Consider the following 27,944-nt stretch of genomic DNA (forward strand, 5'->3'; position numbering starts at 1 on the left):
GCTGGCTCTCGGCTTTGAAACAGAGATGAGCACTGGCCCCTAGAGTCAGAAATGACTAGCACACATGTGCGGGGGAACCTTTACCTTTTATCTTTTTATTTGTATTTTTAAATGTTAGCTGTTTTGTTAAGATTTAAATAAGAATACTGGGAATCAATTCATATTTTTTTCTTTTTCAATCTTTGAAAAAAAACAACAACCCCAAACCTTAGGTTTTCTAGGATTTCCTCCTTTTTTACTCAAGCCTTCACATCACTATGCATGGTCCGCAGTCTAGCAAGAATTGAGTACAGTTAAATCCCTTTGATTTCCTACTGAAACTATGTGATTTACTATGGCTGGTTTATAGAATGTCTTGTTTTTATTAATATTGACAAATACTGTGTATCTCTGTTTGAGATATAATTAAAAATGCAAGTCAATCATGAAGCAAACTAATGAAATATTCTTGATGTGCATATACATTATAAAATTGTATTTATACCATGCATCCAAAGGATTATTTTCTGTGCTCACTGTTGTCAGTCACCATGGATATGAAACCTCATCATTTTAAGACAAACTGCTGATCAACACATTGCTTAACTTTTTCTTACTTAATCACTGATGTCATGTGGATTATCCTCATGTCTGTTTGAGTGTAAGACGAGCAGTTTAATACCTATCTTCTCCAGCTTGAATTTGAAAGAAAATAAAACATGGTGCCCCACCCTAGTAGTCTTAAAATAGATTTTATTTGTATCAATGGGAACTCTTTTTTATAAGCCTCCTATTGCACCAGGTTGCAGAGGCCGGGAAACTTCTTAGATCAGTGCCAGAGAGGAAATAATAATAGTTCCCCTCATGCTTACTATTAATTAAGGAAAATTGGATATGTGGCTGTTGGATATTTTTGTTTTAGCTTGGCATGATTTCTCAGATTTCTCCCTAAAATTTCACTTCTGTTCAGTTTGGCAAAAAAACCAACACCCGAGTATGATTTCTTACCTTGTTTAATCCAATAAGTTAGGAAGTTGCTCTCAGGAGATTCCGAAGAGACATATATTAGTCATTAGTCATTATAGTAAAAAGTAAGCAACCTCAACCTCTGGATAGAGGGACAGTAAGGATGGTGAAGCCAAGAAGAATTTTTGGAAGGCAGAATAGAAACAGGGTCAAATTGTCTTTCAGCTGCTAAATAAGTGATGCTGTAAGATTATTTTTCTGGACTGGCCCGTAAACTTGGTTAAGATCTCATTTCAAAAAATTACAGTCAAGGTTCTTGGATCCTCAAAAATAGCATTTAGATAGATTACAATCATGAGGGGAAAAACAAATCAATCTATTGAAAATCATGTGCAGTGCATTTGGGATAGTAGTCAACTATTCCTAAGCTTTCAAACGTCATTGTAGTCTTTTTAAAAAAATTTATTCCTTCCTTTGAATTTATCACCCAAAGCTCTCTTTGGCTTTTTGGACTTGACTTTAAACAATTGCTTTTATTGTTTATAAGGAAATTAGCTAGTAAATTAGGGCAGGTGCTAATTATTTAAACAAGCCATTCAGGTAGTGCTGGGGAGACAGGGAGGAATTGCATTATTGTATATTTTAAAAATTCAGACAAGCTATAAGGGTGCTAGTAGTAGTATCACTACCTGAATAGCTTCCTTAAACAACAGATAGAATGCATTGGCTTAGCCAAAGAGGAGGTAAATAATTGTGACAAGAACACTTAACTTCAAAAGATTCCTTAATTATAAATACATTTTCCAAAAAAAAATAGCTGCTTACTAAAAGTCATATTGGAATAAACATTGTACTTCATGTAAAAAATATTACAAGGAGGTGTCAGTCTTCACACTGACTTTTACTTTATCCAGACCACTTGAATTAACTTGGTTGGAACCTGCTTCTGGTATATATAGTTTGTCTTTGCAGTGTAGTGCTCTATAAAATCTCATATAAACTGTCCTATGTCCTGAAATTCCTCTACACAAGCGTGTGCAATCCACTAATACTGCTTTTCTGAACATCTGCATTGGCCATGGAAAATAATATTTATTCCAGAGTTATATTGGGAAGATCTTGGGATTTGGGCAGCAAAATTAAGTTTTTTTAGTGGTTGGTTAGTTTGTTTTGAATCATTTTCAAAATATTTTAACAGTATTTAGGATTGGGACATAGTTTGATAATACGAGTCCCTAATATTGATTTTTGCAATAATGGTTGCAAAAGTTTATCCAAAACATGCTTTCAGTCTTGTATATCTCTAAACCACAAAATTCAAAGAGATGCACCATGTGATATAGTTATGCATTAATAGGACTTATTTACTAATCAATATATATTTCTGTTTTAAAAATCATTTTTCCTCAGCCCATTTTTTTCTGAAGATACTTTTAGACAATCACCATTCACTTCCAACTCAAAAGATCTTCTGTCTAATGAGAGTGCTGTTCAGGGAAGAACATCAGTTCTAGGTATAGTAACACCATGTTTCAAATGTTGTGGAAAAAGTGCTAAACATAATATGTCAAATAAAAATAGTGTGTTGGTTTTTACTTAATTTAACAAGAATTCAAATTTGTTGGGGAGTTGGAAAAAAAAGAATGATTAATTGCATGGGGAGAATGGCATTGTCAATAATATATCGATTCTAGGGTTAAAAACTGTGAGAATGAATGTTAATTAGAAATTCCTAATTAGAATACTGGGAAGAATGTTGATCTATAGCAGTCATATCAAACTCGTGACATTGCGTGACGTATTGCGACTTTTTTCCTCATTGCCGGCAATGGGGTGGGCGCAGTTTTAGCATGATGTATCTGGCCTGTTGGCCGGCAGTTTGACATGCCTGATCTATAGCAATTATTTTTCTGGATTGCTTTTTCTGCTATACATATACTCACTTGCAATATTGTCATAGAAATTGTGTGAGTCAAGCATACATTGCATGAAGCTATAGTTAATAGAATTAAAATTAGAATAGAATAGAATAGAATAGAATAGAATAGAATAGAATAGAATAGAATAGAATAGAATAGAATAGAATAGAATAGAATAGAATAGAATAGAATAGAATAGAATAGAAATTGGCTTGTGGGGTAGAGTTTAGATTAAAGATTGCATAAAGTAGCATATTTGTATTAAAACTGGGCTTTGGTTGAGCATAATGGCCAGGATAATTTAATCCATAAAATATGTAGTCATTCTGTTAGTGTTTCCTGCATCCAAGGTTAACCAAGCTAATACGGATCTTTAGAATCTCTTGAAGCTCCTGAAAGATTTGGTTTATTCTTTTATTGTTGCAGTATAGAACTGTGTGAGATCACCACTTTGCAGAAATAAAGTGTTATGGATGCTATGCTATTTAAAATTCTTTTAAGATTTAATATTTTTTTGCAATTGTTATTAACTCCATTTTGAAGCATGGGTAAAATATAGTCTAGTCGTAGTCTGGTTTAGTCTCCTTTCATATTTGGTCAAAAGGCATACATGACTGTGGGAAAGAGTATACCCAAACACAGTAGCCATTGTTTTCTGTCTGTTTGGCCATAGCTAAGAGAAAAACCTATCTAAAAAATTAAATACAGGTAGTCCTTGACTTACAAGATTTCATTTAGTGACTGGTAAAAGTTACAGTACAGAAAAAAGTGACTTATGACCATTTTTGGCACTTAAAACAGTTGCAGAATTCTTGTGGTCACTTGATCAAAATTCAGGCAGTTGATAACTGTGTCATATTTATGATGGTTATAGTGTCCTGGGTCATGGGATCCCCTTTTGAAACCTCCTGCAAGCAAAATCAATGGAGAAGCCAGATTAACTTAACAACCTTGTTACTAACTTAACAGCAATGATTCACTTAACAACTGTGGCAAGAAAGGTCATGAAATGGGGCAAAACTCACTTAACAAATGTCTACTTAGCAACATTTTGGGCTCCATTGTAGTCAAAAGTCAAGGACTACCTGCATTATGTATTAGAAAATTAAGGGAAAACAATTTTCTATACATTAGAATTTTTGTGAGGTAAGGAATGGAGACTAGAAAGCATTATTGTTCACACTTGGTGCCTATACTTTGAAATATTTGTTCTCTAGAACTTAGATTGGTTCCTTCAGTCAATGTTTTTTGGAAGCCAGCAAATACAGAACTCTTCCAATCGTTTTTCATCATCATTTTTCTTTATTCACTTTTTATTCCTTTTATTCTTACTATTGGCTTTTCTTTGGAACTTTTAGATATTCTAGGCACTGATATTCTGAAGGTGTTAATTAAAATAATATTTTTCTACTTTTCTTGTCATACAGATTTTTTTTTACTTATTTTTGTTTTTCTTAAGTGTTTTTCTTATTTTTTATTTTGTTGTAAGCCGCCAAGAATCAGAATGATTCAGGGGCATACAAATTAAATAAATAAACAAAGCTAATAAATAAGTACATTGTAGATTTAGATTTTTGGCTATGAAGTAAAGAATATAAATGGCATACCCAAGGGCTTCAAGTAGAGGAATGGAAAACATTTTGAATCTGAAAAGTTTTGAATTTGAAACAGTCATTATGTTTGGAACTGGTTGTCCTAGCCATTCTGTGTTTTATGCCTTAAATAGAGCTCAGGCACTCAGAGCAGTTTCTAACATAAAACAACTGTTTAAACTTGAAATGGCTGTTTTGAATTCAAAACAGAACATTATAAATTCAAAACATTTTGCACGCTTCTGCTTCCAACTTTATGTCAGAAATGAGAAATATCTCAGTTAAGAGTCACATGCAGCTAAAATCTGGCATTAAAAAAGTTCACATATGCACCTTCTGGAGGGGCAGGAATAGAAAGATAGTGAACAGTATAGCAGTTTTTGTGACACAGTTTAAAATGCCAGTGGCATCTGGATACTGAGCTGTACAGTATATGGAAAATTTCGGTAAAGAAAACAGCATCTAAAAGTTTGCCATGACTGCTGTTTGTACTCAGTTTGAGGGACCTAAAGCAAAGTATCTTTGAATACGATAGTGGGCAGCAACTGCATTTCATTTTTCTAGGCCAATGTTTCTCAACCTTAGCAACTTTAAGATGTGTGGTTTTCAACATCCAGAATTCCCAGCCAGCTATGGGGAATTCTGGGGATTGAAATCCATGTATCTTAAAGTTGCCAAGATTGACAAACATTGGTCTATTATCAGTTCAGCAATAGTTTCCGGACTCGTTGCCTCCATGTGAGGCTATTTTGAGAAATCGGGAAGGAAGATGATCAATTTGTAGCCATTTTGCCCAATTTTTTCTCTTTCTTGGTCAGGTCCTGATTTCATGCCAATGAAATAAAGAAACATTGCATCAACATGGACCTGGCATTTTCCAGACCTTTCACCTGCTGATGCCAGGTGGGGCAAAGGTGTTATCTTCCTTTTTTACCCCATTAGATATTATTCTAGATAGTATCAGTGTAGTTCAGTGATTAATATTGATTTTAATTCATATTTCTTACAAATATGGAAGGTTAATATGCAATAAGGTGAGCCTATCAAAATACACTAACAAAGCAAAATATTAGATCAACTTATAGTCATCAAACAAAGTCATAGTTCAGTGTTAACAGAATTGCATAGTTAAGGCTTCCGCCTGATTACTATTTGTAATGTTATTTTGTTTTGTTTTATTGATGTTAAGTTGATTTAAAAAATGAAAATGTTCTGGGCCCAGTGCTCTTCAACATCTTCATCAATGATTTGGATGAGGGGATAGATGGGGATCTGATCAAATCTGCAGACGACACTAAGCTGGCAGGAATAGCCAACACTCCAGATGACAGGCTTAAGATACAGAAGGATCTTGACAGACTTGAACATTGGGCGCTATCTAATAAAATGAAATTCAGTGGTGAAAAAAGTGTAAGGTTCTACATTTAGGCAAGAAAAATCAAATGCACAGGTATAGTATAGGTGGTACCTTGCTCAATAGTAGTAACTGTGAGAGGGATCTCGGAGTCCTAGTGGACAGTCACTTAAATATGAGCCAGCAGTGTGCTGCAGCTGCCAAAAAAGCCAACACAGTGCTTAGCTGCATTAACAGAGGGATAGAATCAAGATTATGTGAAGTGTTAATATCATTTTACAATGGCTTGGTAAGGCCACACTTGGAATATTGCAACCAGTTTTGGGCACCACGATGTAAAAAAGATGTTGAGACTCTAGAAAGAGTACAGAGAAGAGCAACAAAAATGATCAGGGAACTGAAGGCTACAACATACAAGGAACAGTTGCTGGAATTGGGAATGTCTAATCTAATGAAGAGAAAGACGAGGGGTGACATGATAGCAGTGTTCCAGTATCTCAGGGGCTGCCACAAAGAAGAGGGGGTCAAGCTATTCTCCAGAGCGCCTGAAGGGAGGACAAGAAGCAACAGATGGAAACTAATCAAGGAGAGAAGCAACCTAGAACTAAGGAGAAATTTTCTCACAGTTGGAACAATCAGTGTGAATGCTCCAACACTGGAAGTTTTTAAGAGATTGGACAGCCATTTGTCTGTAATGGTATAGGGCAGGGATGTCAAACTGCCGGCCCGCAGGCTGGATGCATCATGGCCCATTGCCGGCAATGAAAAAAAAAAGTCACATGACGTTGCGAGTTTGACACCCCTGGTATAGGGTTTCCTGCATGAGCAGGGGGTTGGACTAGATGACCTCCAAGGTCCCTTCCAACTATTATTACTAATAATAATAATAATAATAATAATAATAATAATAATAATAATAATAATAATAATAATAATAATAATGTAATAACTTTTATATTGATGTTAAGTTGATTAAAAAAATGAAAATGTTTACAAAAATCAGTTTTCAGTTTTTTTTTAAAAAAGTACATTCATTAGCTAGCTTGTACAACAGGCTCCACAATTTTAAGTTCTGTATTTATTTGGCTCATTTCTTGTTCCCCAGTACTAATTTCCAGTATTTTTAACATTTTGTTAAAAAAATTGTCCATTAATTCTTTTTGCTCTTTAAAAGTTGTCACTGTCGATAACAGGGCCAAACATTTTATTTCATAATTAAAGCAGCTTCTTTTAGCAGCCCTTGCTATCCAGAAAAGTCAAGAGACAGTACTCAAGTACTGTAGCTTATGCCAACATGCTGAGTTGACATTTTCACTGAGCAATTTATTTTCGTAAAATAAATTTACATTAGAACTGAATAAAAACCTCCAGCACCTTAGAAAACATTTCACACATGACTGTCAGTAAAAAAAATAATAGTTTTAATTGTAATGCTATAAAAAGATCCATAACAGTAGCCATGACACTTAGGTTGAAAGGAAAGTAAATGAATCGCTTACAAACCAAGTGGGAAATATTTTTTCAGTCCGTGAGACAGCATATGACAGTGCCAATAGTAATGAAATGCCAAACATACTGGCATTATACGATAGCAAGAAAGAGGCTGCCTGTGTTATAAATAATTCTGCCAACATTTCTAGCTTACTTTAGCTCTGACATAGATTTGCTGGAATATTCTGGCAAAATAAGAATACTGAATTGCAAAGAAGCAAGTTTATTTGAGTAGATGCCAAACAACAAGAATGAACTGATTGGGATGATTTGGCCTGTGAGTTCAGTGGTATCTTGTAAACTTGAGGGATCTTGTTGGAAGGCACTGTTAAAATACTGATTTAACAATAACTTTAATTTTAAAATGTTAATGTAACTTTATCATGGATTGTTTTATCTCTGAATGCCAGACCTTTGGAACAGCCTTTCTAAACCTGGTATCACTAGAATTGCTGGGCTGAAACTTCCATATCTGTAGCAAGCATAACTTTATAGTCATGGCTGGATACAGTCATTTTATCTTGTATGTTTTTAACCTCAGTTGTTGAATTGGGTAATCATATCCTGCTCAGGGTTGATTGGATTGGAACAGATTAAAAAATGTAAATAAAGTAAAATAAACACTTTCAAACTAATAGAAAAACAACCTGACATTGGAATCAAAAGGAATTAAAACATGCATTTTCTTGGTAATAGATTCAGGACCCTCTTTGTAAAAAATCAAGTGCTAGAATGATGGAAAAACCCTTGAGAGCCCAATCTGTCAGACTAAGTGGATAATATGAACTATATGGGCAAACGGTCCATAAAGTGGCTGTTCAGAGAAAAGAATGGATATCTTGTATTCCCATGCACCTAACAGTATGCATTATAATTTTTATAAATATAATGGTGATGAAGTGGGATCCCCCAGGAACACCAAATAAATTTCACTGAAAGCAGACAAAATAATTAAACATAATAAAGAGTCAAAACATATTAAGAAAAATCAAATAAGGGGGGAAAAGGTACAGATTCACTTTGAAATATAAAGGTCAGCAAAATCTTCACTACAATTTTATATTAGCTGGAAAGCCTTGGACATATGATTGAATTCTTAACAGCTACCAGAAATGATCCGTGGATTTGGAAGAGACTTCAAAAAGAAGTCTCTTACTTTCTAGGAAAGCATATTGCTAGTTTGTGCTGAGATACTGTATATTTAGTGAAAAGGAGAAAAGAATCCTAGCATTTAGCATTAAACATTGCCACAGGCTTCGTGATTACAAGCAACTACTTCTCTAGCAGCACAAAAGATGACTGTGTCTCCATTTGCACTGACACAAACACTCAAAGGCAATACTTAAGATGGTGACCTTTAAAACACAGTTCGTTTAAGGAATTGCAAACACATGTCATATATATGTTCCCGAGTCCTCTGAAGCCTTTTTTTTTTGTTTTTGTATCTGAAGCATTTGCATGGTGGCAGTTTTTTATATATAAAAAAATCCATGCTCAAAACCAGGCTTGTGAGAATAACTATGTAGGAAGAGAGCCATCTTGGTCTATAGTGGCAAACAATCAGAAAACTGGTGGCACTTTTTCCAACTAACAGATTATATTAAAAGGCATAAGCTCACTTCATCAGATGCCTTTTATGTAAAATTATTTTCCTTTTTAAAAAACTAATTAGACAAATAAAGATTGCTGTTCATTTAAAAAGGCAAGAGAAAAATCAGGTGTTTTAACAAGCATTGTGAAACTGACTTGAAACCGAAGGATTATGTTTGCATTCCCTGAAAAGATTTCCTGTACCCCTTGCCATACATAGCTTGTAATGGCCCCTATAATAAGTTTTTTTTTTGCACCCAAGAGCTGGAAATTTTTAATTTAATTTTTTTAATTTTAATCCCATTTATATCCCGCCCTTCTCCGAAGACTCAGGGCGGCTTACAATTTAAAGTACAAATCAATGTGCTTAGCAATAGCCTTCATTCTATGTATATGCCTGCTTATTAGGGCTTTCGGCCCCATCTCAGGCGGCATTATTACAAAGTCAGCTTATTGCCCCCAACAATCTGGGTCCTCATTTTACCTACCTCGGAAGGATGGAAGGCTGAGTCAACCTTGAGTCAAATCATGGTATAATAACTGAGAATAGGAAAACTATCCCTCTGAGGTTTGTTTGGTTGTTTTTTGAGGGGGTGGTGGTGGTCCTGACTTCGTTCCAGTTTCACATAAATTGACACAGAATTAGAAAAATACTGGAATAGCCTTAAAAAAATTCTATTTTCCTCTTGTAAACCCATGAAAAGATTTAAAATGTTTGCTTGGATTTTTAACCTTCAGTTTAGCATCACGTCTGAATATGGATGGTTTGTGGTTAGTTTTTAATTATTGTCACTCTAACAGTATAGTTACAACTGTTGTTTCTGGATTGGGTTATTTTCTTACTTGACATCAGCCACTTATAAAATTCAGAAGTAATTCAATCAGTTGAAAACAGAAGCAAAATTTTCCTGTTTCCTCTTACTCTGAGAAGGGAAGTACACAAGTTGAAGGCTTCACTAAACCCAGCTGGATTTACTCCAATGTATTGAATCAAAAGGCTGGCATCTTGCCTAAAATTGCCTAGTCACATTAGAAGCACACAGACAGTTGGAAGAAGAGAAGCTATTCTTGAAAATAGCTTTAATAATTTGTACTGAATAATGATTGCAATAAAGTCTTTCAGTAGCTTTAATATGTATTATATATCTAGAAAGAATTTTATGTAACCAATTTGATATTACATGAAAAGACTAGGATGATAATACTATGCTCACACACACACACACACACACCTCGCACACACATATACATACATACACTCAATGGTAATATTTAATATGTCAGGGTAGCACTTGATCACTCGAAAATTACATTGAATATGTGGGAAATATCTAGAAGCATTTTGCTGTGTTTCATTAAAGTACTTTGCAGTTTGAATCTAATAATACAGATAGACTGGAATGGGATATAGGAAACAGTCTAAGTTGCAGGTTCCAGATATCATGAATAGTCGTATCCCTGTTTAACTGAATAGTTATTCCTCACTGCAGAACTTCCCCTCATATGAAGATAATAGAGGCAAATTGTAAATCGCCATTGCAATCAGAGAGAGATTAACTTTGACTTCTCGTGTGCTTCCGTGTGGTGATCACTTTTAAAGCCCTTCATGGCATGGGTCCAGGTTACTTAAGGGACTGTCCCACTCCACTGGGATTGGCCCGTATCATTCGTGCTGGCAGAGGAGAGTTCCATCAACCTGATTATTCTGGCTTATGGGGTCTAGGAGGAGGATCTTCTCTGCTGTTGCTCCTGCTCTTTGGAACATCTTGTCCCCTGCTGTGAGGTTATCTTTTTGTAAGGGCCTAAAGACATGGCTTTGTCAGTCGGCCTGGGGCCCCAGTGGAGGAACAGCATAATGGAAGTGGTTGATTGAGTAATAACAGATTCCACCTTCTCCTCCCCCCCCATTCTGCCCACACCCCATGTGCCTTTGGTTTTAATGTTTGATTTTAACTTTTTATGTTTTAACTTAGATGTAATTGTAAGCCACTCAGAGTTACCCTATGGTAAGATGGGTGGCCAATAAATGTTTTTTGTAAGCTGTCTAGTCATATATGTGAGATGACAATAATAACAACCACAACAGGAACAACTTGCTAATACGACATTGAGGGGAGAGGAGCTTTGACTTTACTACAGTACTGCAAGGTATAGCTTTTTAGAGACCAAGAATGGTGGAAGGATTATGAATGCATTTTGAATTTCTAGGCACTGATATCTGCATCAACAAGATTTTAAAATACCAGGTCAAATATAAACATTTGTTTGCCTTTTAAAGTTTTACTGTAACTTAAGAAGTTGCTTCTTTTTATATATAGTGATGCCTGGAATTCTTCAGGATTGGTAGCTAGAAGAACATTTCATTCCAAGGACTAGCCACATTTCTGGTCCTATGGTAAACCATTAGTTCATTTGACCTCACCTTAACAAACAAACAATTGATTTCTTCAGACTGAACAGCCATATAGACAATATGAGAGTGAAGGTTCATTCTCTGAGCTTGTGGGTTGGTTTCCAAAAGTTTCATTAATAGGCTAGGTAACGTCTTCAGCGGAGTTCCCCTAAACTCTGCTGAAGATGTTACCAAGCCTGGTAATGAAACTTTTGGAAAGCAACCCACAAGCATGGAGACAATATCTTACCATGACTGAACTTTTAGACATATAATATGGTTATTGATGGTAATGCCTAGATCTGTCATCAAACTGAATCTTTGCCCAATAATTGAGTTTCTTTGCCCCGTACAATTTGCAATCTCATTTCAAAAATGTATCTTACTTTCATGTTTCTATATCTCTAAACTAAATTACCAATATCCTGGATAAGTAATTTCTTTCCTCTTCTTTTACTTCAGCAATAAATCCAGATAATTTCAGCTCTTGCCAGCCTGCTTTGGTTTCTGAGAAGCAGGTTTCTGTTTCATAGTGATATGAAATATATATGATTTTTCTAGCTAAGTTGACTTTTTCCCCTTGTACCAAACTGGGAAGGCTTGTAAAACAGTTCTTTCTTCTTCTTATCAATTTGGCAAGAAGGAACTATATTAAACAGCAATAGAAGTTATTGAACTATTTTATAACATCTTCTTTTGAAGCAACTGACCCTAGTTATATCTTTACTCAAAAGACAGGACTTCAGATCTAAGTTAAGTTAGGAATGCTATCTTAGAAATAGGTCAAATTAATCATAACTAACTTAATCCTCTGACTCTAGAAGAACAGCAACATGACTAATTTCATTTCTATCTGAAAATAACATGTATTAAATTCACTAAAAGCAGTTATTAATAAAAGAGATCCTGTGATCTTTGAAACTAATATGGTGGGTTTTGTTTAGTTTATCCTACTCTAGGTCTGGTAACTTCCAGAAGGTTTAAATACAATTCCCATTATTCCCTCTCAAACAAGTAAAAGATTTGTATGATTTTTGTAGCTTGCAAGGTATCTAATTCGGAATAACTGCCACCTGCTTTTTGAGTAATATCTATGAATTAAAGAGGGCCCACAAATTTCACACCAATCTCAAATAGTCACAATCTCTCCCCTGCCATCAATACTCATTGGAAAGTAACCACTGAGAAAGGAGGCAAACCATAATTTGATATTTCAATGGGCAAATTTCCACATATTGCACCAATGCATTATACCCTGAAAATTCCATAATCTGTGCCTAGCAGCATAACGCTTTTGTTGGAACTGGCTTATTCTTGGTATTTTCCTATAATCATTACCATATTTTTCTCTCTAAAGCCTATTTGATTAAGTGCTCAAAAAGCTCTGCTAAAACATATGTTGTTGCTGTAGAGTCAAATGACTATTCTCTTGAACTCAAAACGAATAATTGAAAGAGTGGTTCACAATTGATTTCAGAGAAGTTAAACACTTTATACATACTTCAGCTATTTCTTTCCATTTGCCTTTTAAACTTTGCAGAAGGACTAATTTGGAAGATGCATGATTAATCACATTTTAAGGATAATTTGTATTATAAAGGCAAATGTCAGATAATGGTAGCACCCAGAGGATACCTGTCAAGTGGCAAGCTTTTGTTGTTTCAAGTGCTATATGAACCATGGCTTTTCTGAGAGATGGGGCTTATAATAAATAGGCCGTGATAATGACTGAATAGCTGTTTGTTGCTCAGTTAAGCTAGCTTTCAGGTCTTGCTTGAATTAATCACAGTAATTCGCTTATACAGTATTTTCTTTGACTGATAATCTATCCAGATTGCTGTGGCTTTTTACAAAAATGAGCACTTCCCAACAGGTCAGACATATATGCATTCATGCAAGTGAAACAGAATGCTGGGAGAGAGCTTGGATTTCATAGGGATAACAATTGTTATTTGTGTTCTCATTATTATGATATAGGGAAAATATATAGACATATATCTGATCATACTTAGCTGAAGTATTTATAAGACGCCTGTATAGTTCCTGTACAGTAATACATGTTGTTATAGTGCACTAGATACACAATCATTTTGCTAGTCTTAGTAAAATAATAGCACAATTAGAAATTACTGAGCAGAATGGCAACACACAGAGTATGTCTGATGAGTTGTATTTGGCTTTATATGTGACTAGTGATATAGGCCTGGGACAGGGGTGGGGAACCATGGCCCTATTATGACTTGTGGACTTCAACTCCCAGAATTCCTGAGCCATGCTGGCTCAGGAATTCTGGGAGTTGAAGTCCACAAGTCATAAAGGGGCCATCATTTCCCCATCGCTGGCCTAGGACATACAGTACTCTATTAAGGTTAATTCTTTTACGAACTCTCTCTTCTTATTTGTTTGCAAAGAATCCCAATTTACTTTCTTGAATGTGTTTACACATTCATAAAACACTATACACATTTTCATAAAAACACTATTTTTCTATCCAAAATACTATTCAGCTACCACCCTTAAATATTGTCAGTGAAGGTTGTCAGTCATCCAGGTGCAAGCTAAATCAATAACTGAACTTATTTTCTTGTTGAAATGTTTTACTGCTTATCCAAGTAGTTTCTTCAATCTGTGCAAGCTGGTTAGGAGGAATCTGAGTAGGCATTTCTTATGCTACTCTCTTATCAGGCCCCAGTAAGATTAAGACCACTTCACAGGTTCACCAGGGAGGCCACACTTAATGACCCCTAAAAATTTTGGGAATTGGTACATTCCAACAACTGTCTACTACACAGATTCCCTAACCAACTTGCTCATATGGATAACTAACAAAATGTTTCAAACCAACAAAAAAAGTAAGTCCAGTTTTCATGACTCAACTTTCAGACCTTTTAATGTTGTTTCTCTACTAGTCACACAAAATATACGGGGACAAAAAAATTCTGATTTTGAATTATCTTTTTTTTCTTCATTAAAAAGGAAAGAATTAAAGTTAAAAAATACAAAAAGCTTTGCAATTCAATGTTCATATACTATTTTGAGCATGATATTTTACTTCCTAGTTTAACCGGAAAACTTGTTTTTTACAAAGGAAGATAGCATTAGGTATGAATACATATCAGTAGGATGAACCTACATCAATAGTATGAACGTATATGCAGTATCAACTTTTATACTTGGCCATTTGAAGCAACTTATTTATTAGATAATTATAAACTCAAAAATTGTTTAAGGACAGGAAAAAGGGATGATAAACCAGCCCTTGAAAAAGAATACTTTGATTAATTAATCCCATTTTAGTATCCTAACAATTATCAAACTGTTGTATAATACTCACATATTTTATCATAGAACATTGATAATTGTGAATCAACCAAAATACTATATGAATATAATAACAGTTAATGTTCAAGTCCAGCCAGCTTTATAGCTGAAATAGCCTTAGATTGTCTACTAAAACATTTCCATGAAACACCTTTACCGGTGAAGAAATAATTCCACTTGTCATAATTTAAGCAGGCTAATATCTGATTAACCCTCTTTTTCACTAAAAGAAATAGCTGCCTTACCTTAAATATTTAAATTGTTACATACATTTAGTTTTGATTGCTGCGTGCATTGATCATGTGATTGGACTCAATGACATAAAAGATTCCTTCCAATTCGGTAATTCTGTACTTAGTGCTGGTGGACCTCAGAAAGAAGCCAAGATATTGGCCACTGACAAGCATTATGGGAGTTATTGGGAACTATATGGATTATTAAGAGGGAACCTTTGGGAATCATTAAGATCTCAAGAGCAAGAATATGCATTTAGGCTGAACTGCAGAAACAATAAACCTTTTTCCTCAAAAACTGAAATGAGAGCCTTTTTTGGATGTCAAATATGTCTTGATAGCAGTAGGAAATTAAATGGAGAAAACAAAAAAGGGCTGTAAGAAAAGAGCTTCAAATTAAAACTGAGTCTGATGCTATTTGGATATGCAAAGCACTTCTATACTTTTCCTATCAACGTTGAGGTGAAACATGCAAATTACTATTGTGGAAAGGCATTATTTTTCTATATTTGGAACTGTGTAGGCCTTGATGTTGAGAAGGCAAGCACTTCAGGGAATGATTTGGTTGTGGTAGAAATAGGCTGGTAAACAGAGACAACAACAAAAATCCTTCTCAAGGCACTCATTATTTGTGATTTTATACAGTTCCATATTTATGGGACTTGCTCAGTTGAGAATTATATAAGGCTTGAGAGCATATCTTACCTGTTCCAGCAGTCCGGCCTGGCCTGATAGCTCTTGGGGTTTCATTTGTTTTTACTATTGTTTAACTGTATACCTACCTTACTCTGTACACCGCCCCGAGTCCCTCGGGAGAAGGGCGGTATATAAAAACAAACAAATAAATAAATAAATAAATAAATATCGTTTATCCTTCAGACACAACTTATATTAGCTGTCCAAACTGCTTATGGATTCATGCACGTGTTATCCCAAAACAGTCTGTCCCAGCGGAATTCAGTGCTGCTCAAGAAAGGGAAGTCCTGATTTCCCCCCCCCCCTCAAATAATCATCTTGAAATTAGAGTGGGGCAGGGAATATAAAACTGTTGTAATACCAATAAAGGAGAAAACTTGCAGCTCAGGGCTGAAATTTTTTATTATTATTTTAATTCCATTTATATCCCGCCCTTCTCCGAAGACTCAGGGCGGCTTACAAGCTTAGCAGTAGCCTTCATTCTATATATATGCCTGCTTATTAGGGCTTTCACACACACCCCCAAAGTGGCATTATTACAAAGTCAGCTTAATTGCCCCCAACAATCTGGGTCCTCATTTTACCTACCTCGGAAGGATGGAAGGCTGAGTCAACCTTGAGCCTGGTGGGATGCGAACCTGCACTAATTGCAGGCAGCTGGTGTTACTTAAGGAGGCATTAGCCCACTGCTCCACCAAGGCTCCCTGAGGGGTCCTTAGTGATCTCTTGAGTTTGGTTGTTTTGTTGCAGACATTTCATCACCCAAAGTAGGTAAACATCATCAGTGTTCCTAAGGAGTGGGGTTTGCTCTCCGTTTATATTCTAGTAGCTTGCCACTGGCAGCACTGACGATGTTACCTAGTTCAGGTAATGAAACATCTGCAAGGAAACAATCAAGCTCAGAGAGCACCAATGACCCCTCCCTCTTGTATTAGCAGACAGAATAGAAGACCAAGGAAGTAGGAGGAATAGATGACTACAGACCTTGTTGCTAAAAGTCATGGGAACCTTTGAACATTAACCATCACTTGAAAAGGAATGTGCTTGCCTTATGAATTTTAAATGTATTTGTAAGGCCTAATCTGGGCTTCCCTTCCCTTCCTTTCCCCTCCCTCCTTTTTCCCCCCATCCATTCTTTTTCTAACACATCTAATCCTTCCCATTAGTCCATCTCTATCCCGTTGTTTTTTTCCTTATTTCCTCCCCTTTGGAAATGCATTTATGTTTTTAAATGTACATGGTTACACATATATAAAGATGGGTCATATGCACTTTTTATTGGAAGTGGGGTGGAGGAATGTCCAGATTTGAATTTGGTTCTGGGTTTGGTCCAGGTGGAATTGACATACTTAGGCTAACAAGAAGCGAATGGAAAGGATTACGTGGAGTGTTTGAGCTTATTTTTTCTCTGTAGTTCAGGATGGATGGGGATTCACTTAAATTTAAATTTGTCCTCCTTTCTGTTCCTACTTACCAACTCTCTTGAGATACAAAATAGTCAAAAGCAGGAAGATAACTGAAAATATTAAAACTCAACAAAATCAGTTGTGTTGTAAACCTGAATTTGATGCACTCTAGAAATAAGCTTTAGAATTTAATTAATTAATTAAATTAATAAATAAAAGCACATTCCAAGTTTGATGTACCAGCTACTTGGTACTGGTCAGCGAGGGAGGTTATTGGTATCTGCCTGCTATTCAAACCCTGACATTTAACTGTATTTTACCTTTCTTTTAAAGATTGATATTATTTGTTTAGTAGTGAGATATTATTTTACAAACTCTTTAATAGGATTGATAGTTTTGCAAAGTCCGAATCATATTTACTGAGAGCGGAATAGTTCCCTTTTATTGCCAGTGGTATACCCAGCAAGACACAGTAGACAAAATTGAGAATGCCTTTGGCTTACTAATAATAGAATGACATTTTTTTTTCTTTTTTTTTGGGGGGGAACAGAAACAGAGAAGATAGGACTGGAAACTGGAAATGGGTTGCCGTCCTGGAAATTTAATGACCACCTCTTTCCTTGTGATGTATGTGGAAAAGTGTTTGGCCGACAACAGACGTTGTCCCGACATCTCTCCCTGCACACGGGTAATATTTTGTTTCTAAAATAAGATAGGATAGAATTTGTTCTTTTTTCAGGGTACATTTCTTTGAAGGCGAATAAGAATGAATAGAGGTGGAATCACTGCAGTGATCATAGGCAATTACTTAAAGCCATCATTAAAATATATCCTTCTCTTTCTGTGATTGTCTGGAAGAACCATGAAATAAGAATCAGTTACTGGAATATTCTGAATTAAATCCATCTATGTAATAAAAACTGCCTGTCCCCACCCAGTTACAAATCTAAAGGGAAAAGAAAACCACATTTATAGAAGCAATCAGTTGTCTAGTAACGGAGAATAAGAGGTAGGGCTGTTATTTCTCATTTTTAAGAATTAATTGCTTAAGAACAGAAAGATGTCACATTTTCTGTAGTCATCTCAGATCTCTGGAAATGTCCCCTACTTAGTTAAGGAAATAAATTTTAAAAAATTAATTGCCATTTTATCTTGATTACTATTTGATTTCTTTGTTAATATATTTGGTTTTAACTCTGACTTTCAACTTTTAATGTAAACTTTAATAACTTTGACTTTTATTTTAAATCAAGAGATTTTCAGTAATCACAAGCATAAGTTTAATAAATAATAACAGAATCAAACTTTTTATGTTTTCAATTCTGCACTGAAAAAGTATTTGCTTATTTCTTCCCACAAATGAATGGAATCTGGAATCCATTTTCTGTTTCTGGTAGAAAATCTGGCCCCGTTGTGTTGTTACAATTGTAGATGTGTATTAAAAACATACAGAAATGTGATTGTAACAAAATATATCAGAATAACTAGCGTACGTTGTATTTGCAGGTGGAAAAAGAATTGAATAAATGTACTAATGTTATCCAATTAAACTATAAGACTTTTTCTTCCACAAAGCATTATTTGTCTATAATAAAAAAATAATAACAATAGAGAGTATGATCTTTTTGTTTTGCATAGCTATGCTTCTTGAAATATTCCGAAGGATTTCTTCTACGGTAGACTTTTCTAGTCTGGTTCAATGTGATGTACTTAATTTGGGTCACTCTGGCAAGGAATCCTAGTTGGGGGTCCAGGAAATTGTCCACATTGGGAGAAACTGTTCTAGATCATTGCTTTGCACTTAGTATTTTGATAAAATTGCTTTGATGCTTTAGCATGTCTGCACTTTTTAAATTGCAGAAAGAAATAGTGTTTTAGTACATGTACTGTTTATTTTTTAAATGAAATCAAAGTAGCATATCCTTTTAAATCCCAGGGAATTTCAGGTTAAACATGTCTCGTCTATTAATTGAAAGTTTCACAACTCTCTCAGTATCTGGACTTCAAAAAAATCTAGATGGCCACAAGACAGCAACAAAAACCTTTTTTTTTTTAAAAAAAAAATAGCAACTTCTTTTTCTCAAATATCCTGCAGCTGAGCCACTTCAGCTGCCAAGGGGTAGTAGATACAACATTGCACAGATGCAAAAATTGATTGGTGCAAAGACCTTTATGTGGAAGTTCTGGATGGTGTTTTTTTTTAGAAATAGAAATGTTTATGTAAATATAAATATAAACTTACAAGAAAATTTGAGCAGGTATCACTCCTTTTGGATCACCTGGTTCAGCAACTCTTCATAATGATGGAAGCCCCAGGCTCATACTTGTATCAAGAGATGCATACAAGAAACTCCATTCAGGTTTTTCTTTTTTAATATTTCTTTCCAGAAGAGAGAAAATATAAATGCCATTTGTGCCCATATGCTGCTAAGTGCCGTGCTAATCTGAACCAGCATCTGACTGTGCATTCTGTGAAGTTGGTGAGTACAGACACTGAGGACATTGTCAGCGCTGTCACGTCTGAAGGCAATGATGGAAAGAAGCATCCTTATTACTACAGGTGAGGATCTTCGTGAAAACCAAACTCATAGCTCAGGTCTCAGTTTTCGTTTAGGCTTATGAAAGAGCCACCACCGTACTATTTACATAAGGATAATGATGTGTTTATTATACCTTGCAAAAAGGTTCAAATCAAAGTAATTACCATTTTACAGTAGAACTTCACACTTTCTACATCCCAAAAAAATGAAGTAAAATGAAACTATATTATTCTCTTCCTTAAGAGTTTTATTGCACATATTGGTCTGCCAATTTGTGCTTTCCAACCTACTTCTTAAGCTAGGTTATGTCCATATTTATATGCTAGGACAAACTTCATGTTTTTTTAGAATGTTCTGCAATAACAGATTGAAATGCCACATTTCTTAACCTAAGAATTGGTCTAATAGGAACTGAAATCACTTTTGATATTAGTGAATTTTTTAACATCATAATTGTGTCTACTGGGTAAAATCTTGACTTTTGATCTTGTGAAAACATCTGAATTAAACTAGGATATGAGCTATATTTTTTTTCTAGTATCTAAAATATGCTGCAACACTTGCTCCTAAATAACTGCATTGTCTCATTTGTCTGCTGCACCTTGTATAAAGGTCTTGCCTGAAAGTCTGGGATGCAAATTGTGGGTCACTTGGAATTTATACCATGGGTCAGGGGTCTCCAACATTGGAACTTTAAGAGTTGTGGACTTCAACTCCCAGAATTCCTCAGCCAGCAAAGATTTGAAGTCCACAAAGGATTAAAGTTGCCAAGGTTGAGAACCCCTGCCATGGGTAGTACCTTACTGAAAAGCCCCAAATCACAAACCGCTCAGTATAGTAGCATGATGACATGAATGGATCCAGATAGCAATCTGCTGTGTCCAAAAGATTTACTCTCTACTGCAGTTCCAAGTGGCCATCTCTGGATTAGTTGAGTGAATTGGCAATTGAGTATCTGGTCTGTTAATGTTCAGACAAATTGCAGGAAACATTGTAAAATATGTCAGCTGTAGAAACAATGTCAGTATAAATATACAGTTATCTTTTGAAACAAGACTCACTCAAGGCCCCACACTCCAGTTAAATTAAACCATACAATTAGCACTTTAAAAATAATGAAACAATAAAATCCAGCAGTAAGCAGAATTAAAAGAGATTACTAAAGAAAGCCTTATGTTCATTATCCAATTAAAGTATATAGAGAGAGTTCTGGAAAGGGTTTTATAATTTGGTCATCCAAATAAAAGAGTCTGGTACACTGCTTAATGCACAGATCCAGATCTGTCTATCCATCCTCAATATAGAAATTTATCGGATGACTTTGGGGTAAACACTGCCTCTAAAAGATTATGTGCTCCTAGAGAAATGGCAGAAAATAAATTTATTTTACCTTATCCCATGAACCATTCTGAGAGACAATTTTCATGAGATGACTCCTGAAATTCCTTGGTTCAAGACTATTTAGGCCAGCCATTTTCACCCAAATGCTGGACCACAATTTCTGTTCTCTCTATCAAGCGTGAAAATGGGGCTGCTGAGGGTTGTGATCCTTTGCAGCTGGAATGCCAAATTATGGAAATGTGAAGATTTAAACGCCAAATCAGTACTATAAGAGAAGGAATTGATTGCAAAATGTCCCTTAGCGCTGTTTCTATTTGTGTATTAAGCTTTTACCTGATCAGGCAGAAAATGTTCCTGCACCCATTTTTGGCTTGCTTGTATTAAGAATTCCAAACTTTTCTGTGTTAGATCCCAAGCTTGGGAATTGCTGTAAAGAGCAGAATGAACTCCCCATTTGTCCACCTAGTAGGCTGACTGAACATCTTGGCAAGATTGCAGCACATCTGATTGCCCAAAAGAAATAGCTAGGTGATGTGCAACATCTGGAACTTGTAGTTGTTAATTAATTTTATGATTATTTAGCATCATTATAGCATGTTCGGGATTGTTGCCTTGTGCCTGCCCTTAATCAGCTTGGCAAGGCTGTCAGTTCAGAAGCAGTTCAACAGACAAAAGAATATCCCAGTGCAATTTTAGCTGAACAGTTTGTAAAACCAGGAGCTGATCAGGATGATTTTTTTAAAAAAAGCAGTGTTCACTATATCACAGAGGATCCATAATAGCATACTCTTTAATATTTCTAACTTTCTCCTGCCTCCAGTTGTCATGTGTGTGGATTTGAAACAGAGCTGAATGTCCAGTTTGTCAGTCATATGTCACTTCATGTGGATAAAGAACAATGGATGTTTTCTATTTGCTGCACAGCCTGTGATTTTGTTACCATGGAAGAGGCAGAGATGAAGGCTCATGTTGCCACCAAACATACAGGTGATAACCTCTCTCTGTGTCCAGGTTTGTCTCCTCCTCCTGCTTCTGTCCCACAACTCTACATTAGGGTTCACTGATGCCATTCCAGTTTGGTCCAGCCATTACAAAATTCTGATAGCCGCAATCTAAAATGGTGATTACGGCCAAATGGATTTTATATTCTTACTCATGACACCGTGCATTATTTGGATTCTGTTCAGCCCTATGTGAAGATTTTTTGAGAGCTAATTGCTGTCATTAGGTAGGAGAATGCAAGAGTTCACTGAGCAGAATCTAGACTCTGTCCAGAAATTCTTTGCAAGAACAGGTAGTAATCTTGTGTAGGTATGATTTCATGAGCATCTTGATTGTACACCATCATAAATAAAAATGTTAAAGATAACATAATGAACTACTTATGAAATACCTTCATGTTATGTCACCAACTGCATGATCTGTTGTATTAGTTTCCTATCATTTTCTCATTCTTCTGCCTGTAGCTTTGTCTGATCCTTCCCTGCTTCAATGTACATTTATGTTTTATTCCTAATATACGTGCATTTTGACAAGCAGTTTTGTTGTACATACTTGTGCTTCTATCCCAGACATGTCAAACACAAGGCCCGGGGGCCAGATCCGGCCCGCGAAGTGGTTTCATGTGGCCCGTGAAACCATCCTGGAAACAGTGAGGGAACGGCCCTCACTGCCTTGGCCCTGCCCCAGAGACCCTCCTTCTGCCAGAGACCCTCAGATCTGTCCCACTCCTGCCCAGGCCCCCATAGGCACCCTTGATGCGAACGATGTAGAGCTGGCCATGCCCACCCAGTAGGCCATATGCACTCTAGCCACGCCCACCCATTAGGCCATGCCCACCCTGGCCATACCCACCCGGCCCCTTGAGGGCAACCGCAATGCTGATGCGGCCCTCAATGAAATTGAGTTTTACACCCCTGTTCTATCCTAATACACATTTTTGTAGGAGTTTTTAGAACTAAGAACTGCATAACTAGATTTGGAAAAGTGCATATATTGGTATATAACTGCATATAGTTTTGTCTCTAAATTTTGAAATGTGAACTACACAAATCTCTATTAAAATACAAACCAAAATAAGGCTGCTTGCTAGACCAATACTTGCTTTCCTTCTTCTCAACTATGTTATCTGCAGAAAAATGCATTGCATTGAACATGGAACATAAGAAGGAAAACCATTCCTTCTCAATGCCCCTTTTCCTCTTTCTTTTTAAAATGGAACTCCTTTTTAAAGACAGTATCCTTCCCTTTACTTTTCTTCCCAAATAGTTTGGAGTTGTAATTCGGACTGGAAATAGAAGACCCATCTACTAGATGTACTGCAAACACTATTACTTAATATAAAGGGCTTGCTGGTGAAAAAGGATTTTGCCAGGCACAAACCACTTTGGTGAGGATGTTAATAGGTTCCACGGCTTAATTGCCCATTGATTTTCATTTTGCCTAAGGAATAATGTAATATCATTTGTCCAATTATAATTATTTGAAAAATTAAAATAATTAGAATCCCAACATTGCATTAACACTCCAATTCCTGCGGGCAGTGCCTGGAAAAGCTAGTCATAAAGGGCTGTCATTGATAAAAGAAAAATGAAGTATTTTAACCCTACTTGGAACTCCAGATATGCATAAGGCAGAATAGAAAGAAACAAACTAGTACTTTTTCCTGCATTGAGGAGCAGGCAGGTAAAGGAAATAGGCAAATATAGCAGTCCCTATGTTGTCAATGTGGCCCTCCCAAAGATCCTTCAGAAGTTGCCATGAAATTGTAATGCTTAATATGATAGGATTGGAAAAATATTCAGCATTTTTAATCAACTTAAATGTACTTCAATAGTTGAGCTGTAATTGCAATCAGCTGTATGTTAATTAGATTTAGTTGTGAACCCTGTCAACCTCTGAGTTCTGGCCTCCATTGCTTTTGGGAGGGCAGCCCCTGACATGTCACTCAAAGGCCACAGCCTTACTGCTTTAAAATAACTATAAATTGGTGCAAGTGGTACAAAACCATCATACATAGCTAACTGCACTTTAAAATTAATCAGTGTAAAAATGCTACTAATGTAAGTGGGATACATAGAACTTTTTTGCTCTCAGAAACAAGTTCAAGCTGACTGGTGATCATCTTTGCCCCAGAAAGATGGGCACAAGATTATTAGTTCACCCTTGTTTTGCAGAGCCAGTAAAATCTGGTAGGCAAAAGAGGTATCCATTTGGGTTTTAAATCTAGAATGAGATACATTGGACATTCACCACCCCCACCCCCCAAAAAGTTCTACTTAATTTCAGAAAGGAAATCATATTTTAAAAGATCAAATTTTCCTTTCGCTGTGTACTCAGTCGGCCCACATAACTGTGCTAAAATGACTCCAAGCAACTCCAAAGCATACTTGGCCAATATCTTAGGGGCAATGTTAAGTGTTGTATCAGGTGCTTCTGATTTTATCTGTTGGAAATTTAACGTCCTTAGCGGGGCTTGCTTTTACACTGACAATTCCAAAACAATACTGCTAACAAGTGAAATTATAGGAACTCATTAAAATCTAATAAGCATCTAAGGTGCAAGAAATGCCATATTCCTAAAATAAAGCATAAAAATTATATCAGTGTTATCCATGCAATAAATATTTCAAAGCTTAGTTTTAGATAGATGATAAGGTCAGCCTGGGGGGGTCTGGCTACATTCTCCGGGTAGCTAGGCAACCCTCTCTCCCAAATCAGATTCAGCTGCATTCCCTTATATTAACTGTAAAATAAAGTTTTGTGAAAGCTTGTTGGTGCAAAACTGCAGGCTAATTAAACCTAACCCAACAGAAGCCATGTAACATAGAAGCATGCTATTAAACAGGGCCATTTGACTTGGTCAACTTATTCATTTTTTTACTTCCTTAAAATGCAAATGTCTTTTGCAGAGCACCTACTCTTCAACTTTCCAGCTGGTAGTAGGAGGACATAAACCAGCATCTACCAATGTCCACCACCCATCCATAATCTGTTTGGTTTGGTATTTAAATCAATTGACCTTTTCCAGAGGCTGTGGGAAGGATTGTAAAGATAGATTAAACCATTCAGTTTACTAAGAGAGATGAGAGTACAGTAATAGCTTGAAGTGCTTAATCTCAGTTAGAAGGAAATACAGTTGTACTCAGGAAATCTTAAATTTGTTTAGCTTAATTAATTAAAGAGAAGGCTGCATTTAACCCAATCAGCGTAGGGATGCACAAAGAAAGATGCTTCTATGTATGGATCTCTGAGCTGAATTGCTTGCATGCTGATTTCAATAAGCAGGTTAATGTTTATCATTGATTCCTTGATTTTTTTTTGTAGGTGAAGAAAGGAAAACACCCAGTGATTCAACCAGTCCTTCTTCTTCTTCCTTGTCAGCACTTAGTGATTCTGCCAATAGTAAAGAAGATGCAGATATCAGCCCCAAACCCAAGGGACCCAATAACCTGCTAGTTATTTCCGTAGTGCCTGGTAGTCAGACTCTATTAAATGCGGAAGAAAAATCAGAGAAAGGTAAAAAGTTGGCGAAGGAATGCAAAGTGACTCCATCCACTTTCTCAAGGCTGTCGTGCGTGACTTAGGTAATAGTGTCTGTAATTTCCTTCTGCAGGTTTTGAATGTGTTTTCTGTAACTTTGTCTGCAAAACAAAAACCATGTTTGAGCGCCATTTGCAAATCCACCTGATTACACGGATGTTTGAATGTGATGTGTGCCACAAGTTCATGAAGACTCCTGAGCAATTACTGGAGCACAAGAAATGCCATACTGTCCCCACTGGTGGGCTCAAGTAAGGAAAGCAAGTACACAAACTTTTACTGTGTTAAGTACCTTGATCACTGTGGAAGTAGAAACAGAGATACTTGCATGGGAGAACATAGAAATGTTGGGGGAGATAAAGCCAGAGAGCTTATTATGAAGAACAAATTGAAGATGCTGTAAATCAGGAATAGGCAACATATGGCAATGTGTGGCACTTCAGATGTTGCTGAATTATATCTCTCACTATCCCAAGGGAATATGGTTAATGCTGATGGTGGGAGTCATAGTTTAGTGCCATTTGAAATACCACATGTTACCTAGTGGCTACTAGAAAACAAACTCATCTGGTCTCTTAGGTGCACTAATGCTACACTAAACAAAAATAACAGTATTGAGCACTACTGATTTATTTTTTACCAACAGTGGCATAAATGTTTGGTGTCTCTGTAACTAAAATAGTTCCAAAGGCTCAGACTGGTACTAATACATTTCCAGATATATGAAAATTCTTAAACATTGTCTTATGATAATGACATTAACAGTTGCAAAACTAACTCTAATTCAAAGAAATATAGACAAATATACTAAATGGATTATTGCTGATATGTAAATATTATCTACTGCTGGTAGGTCTTTATGGTATGTTAACAGAGGTATGTTACATTACTGTGTATGTTACTGTGTTAGGTGGGAATTCTGGGATGTAGTCCCAATGTATCTAGAGGGTGCTAGGTTGACTTAATAATGACTTATTTGATACTTTTTAACATCAGTTACCAATGATGGCTTCAATTTACATTAGAAGTCTTTTAAGCTATTGTTTTCAGCCTAATAAAAACACAAATGTTACTGCCATGTGGTAATCTGATTCTAAATGGAGTAGGCACATGCCATCAGTAGTAGCAGATCACTGGATTAAAATATTAATATTCAATTATATGTTTATCAGATATGATTGGGAACAGGTACTCTTGAATGTGTGAAAGCATGAATGCAGCCTTCTCTGATTCATTAAAGCAGCTGTATCTTTGTTGACTCTTTTTATGAGTTACAAAAACTTTACTGCTTATCAAAGCTTTCCTAATAGAATCAAAAGCATTGCACATCCCACATGTTTACATCTGTAACATTTTAGAACTTCCACATGATAACGTATGGTAAAATATTTTCAGTATTTACTATTACCTCTAAACTGTTAACTTCATTACACTATTAAAAGTCACTAATAATCTAATGCAAGTATTTCTGAGAAGTAAGTCTTCTCATATTTGTAAGTCTTACTCTATTCAACTAATAGTTGGGGCCTCACTAAATTTGTATTATTTATATTTTTATGTAACAGTATTTAAAGACTGCCCCAATTTGTACATACTTTAGATGGCAAACCACAAATCAATATGCAATAAAATTTAAATGATCAATAATAATGATAATAATAAATTGTCAGTGATGGTTTCTTGAACACCACTAATTCAAAAATATTAATACTACTCAAAAGGAAGGTATTTCCAAGGCTGTGGCTTTAGTTATGGATAATAGTTAACATGTTGAAATTCTGTTGGTGTCAGCAGCAGATTACGTACATACCTAACAGTTCTTTTGTACAATTATCCTACTGTAGCAACCCTTGCCCACATTGGTACAGAAATATACAACCAATGACGATAGTACAATTTGCTACCACTGCAGAGCAGAGCCCTCTGTGTGATTTTTTTACCACTTTTTATATTTATTGATATAAAAATAAATCTTTTGGCCTTCTAGGACTCAGTGCAACCAACAACAATTCAATAAATACAATAATTTCAAAGAAAAAAGTGAATCTAGTAAAAGCAGACAGGTGTAGCTGATAAAAGAGTACATACCTCAAAAAGCAAACAACCTCTCAAAAAAGTGTTTATCAAAAGCAGAAGGTTATTGCACAAGCTCATTGCAGAGAAAGTTAAGGTGCCCAATCTTGGCAACTTTAAGACCAGTGGACTTCAACTCCCAGAATTCCCCAATCAATGTGGCTTCTGGGAATTGAAGTCCACAGTCTTAAAGCCGCCAAGGTTGGACACACCTGGTCTAAGTGTTTCCTCCAAAAGAGTTTCAGTGACTTTTAACTTCTTCCTGTAAAAGTTTAGAATTGTTCCTTTCAAGGTTTAGAATCAAATAGTGTCATTCATGAAGCACTTCTTTCATTGTGAAATATAGAGTACTGCTTTTAAAATTTCTCAAAGCATTGAAATGATTAGCATTCGTGGATGCGATGACTGTCCCCTACACAGAAGCCAGAGAGTTCTGCCACAGTCTTCTCCACTGGATTTGTAATAGTCGCTAACAGAGTGTTTAGCATAGCCTGTGTAAATCTCACCTT

At 35.9% G+C, this 27,944-nt stretch overlaps 1 protein-coding gene across 1 annotated transcript in view; it reads left to right on the forward strand.

The window, feature by feature from the left end:
- The window catches only part of ZNF827 (zinc finger protein 827), a 127,899-nt gene that overhangs the window by 92,313 nt on the left and 7,642 nt on the right, over positions 1 to 27,944 (forward strand). Inside the window, exons 8-13 of the mRNA XM_081332652.1 lie at positions 2,356 to 2,459; positions 17,490 to 17,627; positions 19,328 to 19,499; positions 21,641 to 21,807; positions 25,147 to 25,338; positions 25,436 to 25,613. Of these exons, the coding sequence (XP_081188778.1) occupies positions 2,356 to 2,459; positions 17,490 to 17,627; positions 19,328 to 19,499; positions 21,641 to 21,807; positions 25,147 to 25,338; positions 25,436 to 25,613 (951 nt within the window). The remainder of the gene's footprint in view (positions 1 to 2,355; positions 2,460 to 17,489; positions 17,628 to 19,327; positions 19,500 to 21,640; positions 21,808 to 25,146; positions 25,339 to 25,435; positions 25,614 to 27,944) is intronic.

The sequence above is a fragment of the Vipera berus genome (assembly GCF_964194415.1).
Source record: "Vipera berus genome assembly, chromosome: 7".
NCBI classification, from domain to species: Eukaryota; Metazoa; Chordata; class Lepidosauria; order Squamata; family Viperidae; genus Vipera; species Vipera berus.